Genomic DNA, 5,979 nt, shown 5'->3' on the forward strand with positions numbered 1-5,979 from the left:
TTCCTGACTGAACCCAGCACATTATTCTAGAAAGAAGAGAAATTTTATTAAAAGACATGGTGTAACCTTATGTGCTACAATTTAATGAGTAAATAAAATAAGTAAATTTAATTAAAATGAATTAGTGAATCAGTTTTGCCCTGTTAGAAATTCAGGTTCTGATACTACAGATGATTTGATCAACTTTGATAAACAGGCAAAACTTTAGCTGCCCTAATCTAATACTGATAGATCTGCAGGAGGTTGGACTGGAGGCCTCTAGATGTCCCTTACAACCAGCTCTTCTGTGGTTTGCAGTTGCATTTCACTCAAGCACTAGCCTTTCCTTCAGCTCCACAACAGCAGGAAAGTGTTCAGAAGCAAGTTCTTGAAAATAAGACCCATCTGGAGGGTTGCTTTAGCTCAACACTATGAGGACTTGCCATCAGGTGATTTGTCAGCATCATGTCTTCTTACCTGCAATGCAATTATTACAGTGGAGAAGCATGCCACTTTCTGAACAGTTTGATTCTTCTTGCTTAAGGAAGAATGAAGCTTTTTTTTTTTTTTTTTTTACGTCTCTTTTACGCTTCTTGCCACAGAACAAGAATTGCCTGAGCTTCCAAGGGATGCAGAGTTAACTGCTCACCATTCACCTTGTGACTTTAGGTCTGGGTGGCAAAAGGGCTTAGTGCCTTGTTTTCCATCATGGCTTGACAATTTAAAACCAGCACAGGGACTTCAGTTTTATACGTTGCAGATAATAACTGGTCACACAGTCATTACTGTTGCTTTTCTATGGCAGATTATGGACTCTAACAAAAATGCTGGGTAAGTGGAAAGCATCTAATACCTTATTCCATTTAGGGGGTATTTGTAAAATAGAATTTAGAAAATCCTCTTGTTCCAAGTGAAGGTCCTGCTGACTTGCTACTTGCAATTTGTGAAGAGAGGACAATAAATTCAGAGGAAACACACCAGGCATGAATGGGAATAGAATGTGTAAGTGAAAGAGAAGACCACGACCTTGGCCATTTGAAGCAGCATACCTGTCTATAGTGAAGACTGTTATACACGCTCCCCCCATCATAAGCTCTCAGTGCACCACTTTGAACTCCCTGCAGCAAAATCAGGCATGCAATGGTCTAAATGAAATCGTAGTTCTGTGGGGGTGCAATTAGTTTAAAAGAGAAAACTCAAAGTTGTTGTTTTTTGTTTTTTGTTTTTTTCTTGAACTGGCAAGATTTTTCAAGAGTCTCTCGCCTGTCTACCCAGTACAAGTAATTATTGTTATTAATTTGGCTCAATGGACAGAGATCATGTTTTTATGAATTGTGGTTAACATGAGGATGGGAGGAACTCAAAATGTTCTAGAAGATAGGAGAGGAACTCAAAATATCCCTTGTAGACTTTAGAATTGGCCTGAAATGATTCAATCAAAGATGTGTTGGTTGGAAGGAGCCTCTGAACACCTCTTGTCTAACTGGAGCAGGACGATCAGCAATACAAGGTCAGAGTGGCCATGGCTTGAGCCCACCAGGACCTGAACCTCTCCCCCATCTCTCTTGGGTACCTGCCCAGGGCTGCTCCCCACTGCAGGGGAAGGATTCCCTACCTCCAACCTGATCCCCCTGGGCTGTAATTTCTGCTCATTGCCCCTGGTTTTGCTCTTTGTCACTCACTAATCAACAAATACATGCTGGAGTCCGGTAAAGAATCTTATAAAAAATTATACATGGAAAAGAAAAATTGGTGGACATATACAGAATGAGGACTAACACTGCTGAGCAACAGCACTTCAGAAAATGGAGTGTGTGTTCTTGCTACAAAACCCACAAAGTTATTTTGGGATCTCTGAGCAGGAAGGCCACATTAGGAAGAAGCTGCGCTCTGCATACACCTGTGACACACTCAAGAGAAGATGTATCAACTGGTGAGGGTCCAGGAGAGATCAAGAAGAGGCCACTTGAACCCATGATCTACAAAAAAATGTGCAAAAAGCTGGGTACGTTTAGCCTAGGAAAGAGCATGAGGGCAGCATAGGACACAGTTTGTGTCAGAGGGCCTCTGGTAGTGACTGTTCTCCATGCCCACAAGGGGAAGAAGGAATAATAATCAGCTTAATTGGTAATAAAGCTTAGCTGGATGTTGCCCAGGGGAAGGTCTACCGTAGTCTGACCGCTAACAGCACTTGGGCTGTAAGGCGAGACTGGAGCTAGTCTGAAATAAGACCCCTGAAATGTGCCTGTTGTGGATGCAGCTTCCTCAGGTCCAAATGTTTCTCTTTGTAGATCCATTCCTTTGGGACCCCTCTACTTGACGATGACTCAAGAAGCTGCCAAGCATTTTATGAAGGGGTGAAAACAAAACCAACAAAGATATCACTGGTGTGTTGCAGCAACCAACACAAAGGACCATTATACTACTCTGTACGCTGGTTTGCATGGTAAGGTAGGTGGGAAGGTTTACCTGCAACCAGTGGATGATATTTTGTACTGAAGTCCCTGCTGGGGAGTGTGCTGCATACACAATCTACTCGGCTCTGAAAGGAAAAGAACGCATTTCACAATGGGTTTCACCTGACTCCACGAAATAGGGCAGCCAAAGCTTTTCCTTCAGAAGGACACCAAAGGCGCTCCGCAGATTTATTCCTACATACCATATTTACGTTATTCCAGTTAAATCCTAATAGCCTAATCAAGATGCTCCTGCAGGTCTTCAAGCAGGCACAGAATTTGGAAAGGACCAGCTCACCCAAGGTGGTGTGCGGTGCAAACTCTTTGGTGCTAAACATCTCCTGTAAAATTGCAAATGGAGTCATAAAATGTGAAGACTGGTCATGCTTTCCCCCAAAGCACCACCCCTTTACAGCTTTTATTTTACCCCCATGCTGACGTATGAGGTTGCCCATGAGTGGACCCTTCCTTGCACTCTGTTAAATGCTTCTGTTCCATGTTTTTTACAATGACCTCTTACATTCATTGTATTCTTGGCGGTAAACGTCAGGGTTCAATTCACAGTGTCTGCATCAGTTTTATTCACCAACGTTTGACACTTGCTGTGTGCCTGTCTGCCCATACCACTAGCTCTCTAGGCTGTAATTCTGCCAAAACATTTTGGGGGGTAAATTCAGGACAGGACAGAAAGACTCTGGACAGAGATGTGTGATTCCCTTCCTTGCAAAAACAGATGTAGCATGGAGTTCCTCTCCCTGTAAATGATTTGAAATATGCTGTGTAGGTAATTTAACAATCTTTATGAATACCTACTTTCATTTGGCTATGCAGAATATAGTCTGGACCAACATACTTTAAACTCATAGTCAGAAAAGAATGCAAGCTTGTTAAATGGAATTTGAACAAATGTAATTGTGGCCACGGGTGTTAAAGTACAAAGTACATCTTGATTTTCTCAGCCAGCTGAGTGGAAAAGGCTACGAAAGCCGGGAAAAAAACCCCAAAACCAAAAACCAAACAAAAAAACCCACCCAAAGAAAGAAGAAAAAAACAACTTACTCTTTCAAGACATTCATGTATACAGTTTAACTTCAGTAAGAAGTGTTTTACAAATCCAAAAGATAACACAGACATCAACATCAGTCAAAAAAGACCCACTCACCTATAATGGTTCCTTGTGAATGACCAATATAATATAACTGCTTCTCTCCTGTTTCCTGTTCAATAAAGTTTATCATTGCCGGGAGATCATATTTACCTATTTCATCAAAGCTGCAGAAGGAACACTGGTCATCTTAATGAGAGGTGTAGCATCTACATCTGAACAACCATCACCAAGAAATCACAAAAACAGCAGGGCAGGACAACCCCACAAATCTCTTCATCCTACTGACTGTGTACTTGGGTAAGCATGTGGGGCTTTCACCTAAAATAAGTGGATGTGCTTCAGTTCAGCCTGGTTCGTTGCTCCCTGAGCTAGGGCAGCATCACCTTTTGAAGACAGTTGATTCTGACAATTGTTTTGAAGTCAGTTGTTTCCAAGATCCTCGAACTACCCATTTACCGGAAAGCACAGAATTCCTCCCATCTGGGAGACAGGACCAGATGTCACTTGGACCAAATGTTCCCTCTGGTGTTGCCTGTCCAAACGTCATAGCCAGCATCTGCAAGAATGAAGCCCAGGCTGTTGTTGGGCAAATTGGTAACCCATATGTTGCCTTCTCTCACTAAACCGTGTTGCAGAAATGCAGTGGGCCTTGGACCTGGAAGACAGACATAGTGCCGACTTTTTTTTTTTTTTTAATGCTGACTATCATCATTTGAGACAATTTAGGGACTCTTTTCCTTATTAATTATGGCAGCCAAAGTGTAGGGAGGTTTGTGTCAGTGTTAGGTAGGTCCATTCCACTTAATTTCAGTAAAACAGGTTTGCTATGTAGCAGATGTACTGGGTGCACCATCTCTCAGAATGCTTTGCCTTTTATCCCCAACACCCCTTCCCACCTCCTCTGCAGATGACCTATCATTAAGAGCACCTAGAGTTGAGGGATGGTATAAAAAAAACCAGTGTCTTCCCATGTTCCTTATTTTCTCCAACCCCTGAAAAATGCTGGAAAGTCTGCCCTACCCCCAGTCATGTCCCACAAAGATGTGCTCATGCGTTCTTCGCTGGAGCAACATATCTCACCAGGAGGCAGAATAAGCTTTTCCATCTGGCCTACCATTACTTTGGCCATGCTCTTGGGGCTGTGAGGGAAAGGCTGGAACACCCAGAGATGTGGAAGCAAATGGAACCCTTGTCTCCCACCCCCTGTGGCAGGCCCCTCGTTATTGTCATAAACATTTGGAGTATGTAAAGCCAAGTTACTATTTCCCAGACATCTCACAGCATCTGCTTTTGTCTCCAAGGACACTGTCCGCTGAGTGTTTTCAGAGACGCTACCAGAGCAGTGCCTACACTCGGCAGGCTTTTGGCGAAGAAGGTTTGCTGGGAGCATTAGCAGAAATTGGGATGCCCAGGGAGCTCTGTAGGCAAACATGGAGGTGCCTGGAGATGTGATAGGAAAAGATACACCTTTTCATAGATCTAGAGTCTCCCTGTCTAGTCTCACAGGACAAGAGGGTCCCCAGGAAGCTCCTCAAGGAGTATCAAATCCGTCTGCTGATGTACTACATAGCTGCAGGACTGCCGGAGGAAATCCAAGGTGTGCGTGAGGCACCAGTGGGTAGGATGGATGGGCTGCTGCTCATTGCTAGGACTGCAGCCTGCCAGGTGCACGGGGTGTCACCCATGCTCAGGCTTCCATGCAGGGTGAGAAAACATCACTGCGTTCCCTACAAATTCTTACTGATCAAAACAGAGGCATGGGGAACCTTGAAAACTCTCTTGCACAAGCCTTGCCATCCCAGTCAGAATAAACCAGCATTGGGTTTCCTGTATGACACAGACAACCATTTTACCTTGGCTTCCAGCATTTCTTCTCCCATAAGGAATTCTGTTTAGCTGAAGGGTATAGCCCTCTTCTGTCACCACACAAGAGTACTCCTCAATGGGGTATCCCCCGAAGGACACCATTCCATTCTGCATGAAGATAAAACCAAAGAATAGTGTTTTCAAGTGTTTTCAAGATGCTTCTTCAAGGTAATCTGTAAACATACTATTTCACCATCAGTATTTTATAGGGGCGGTTTTCCAGACATTTACTCCCTTTGCTCCAGTGCCATCATACTTAGGATGTTCATCTGTGTTTCTGGATTCTTACAACAGGGAAAATTACAGAAGCATTGCCCAGGTATGATCCCACGCACCATGGACATCAGAGCTAGAGCTAGCCACATCCTCGCTTTGCCTAGAACAACTCATTCACGGTGCCAGTGCCATCGGGAGCAGATCACACCAGATCTGCACCTACCAGGATTCGATTTCATACCGCTTAGGTGCTCACTTGATGTCCAGAAACACTGCTCACTGATCCAAGCCCAGGAGACACAGCAGCATATGGAGAACAACTTGTGCTTCCACTGTAAGCTCATGATGGGTGAT

The 5,979-nt window shown here is 43.8% G+C and overlaps 1 protein-coding gene across 1 annotated transcript; it reads right to left on the reverse strand.

Moving 5' to 3' along the window:
• Nucleotides 1–1,028: 1,028 nt before the first annotated feature.
• Nucleotides 1,029–5,774, reverse strand: LOC104513168 (gastric triacylglycerol lipase-like; the record flags this gene model as incomplete). Its single annotated transcript, XM_010156427.1, is given in 9 exon segments — nt 1,029–1,097; nt 2,449–2,511; nt 2,639–2,776; nt 3,289–3,369; nt 3,372–3,420; nt 3,597–3,707; nt 4,000–4,198; nt 5,397–5,517; nt 5,658–5,774. Coding segments are annotated over 9 exon segments (948 nt in total), but the record flags the coding sequence as incomplete, so codon positions are not given.
• Nucleotides 5,775–5,979: the final 205 nt, after the last annotated feature.

This window comes from Eurypyga helias, unplaced genomic scaffold (assembly GCF_000690775.1).
Source record: "Eurypyga helias isolate BGI_N326 unplaced genomic scaffold, ASM69077v1 Scaffold49937, whole genome shotgun sequence".
In the NCBI taxonomy this organism is placed as follows: Eukaryota; Metazoa; Chordata; class Aves; order Eurypygiformes; family Eurypygidae; genus Eurypyga; species Eurypyga helias.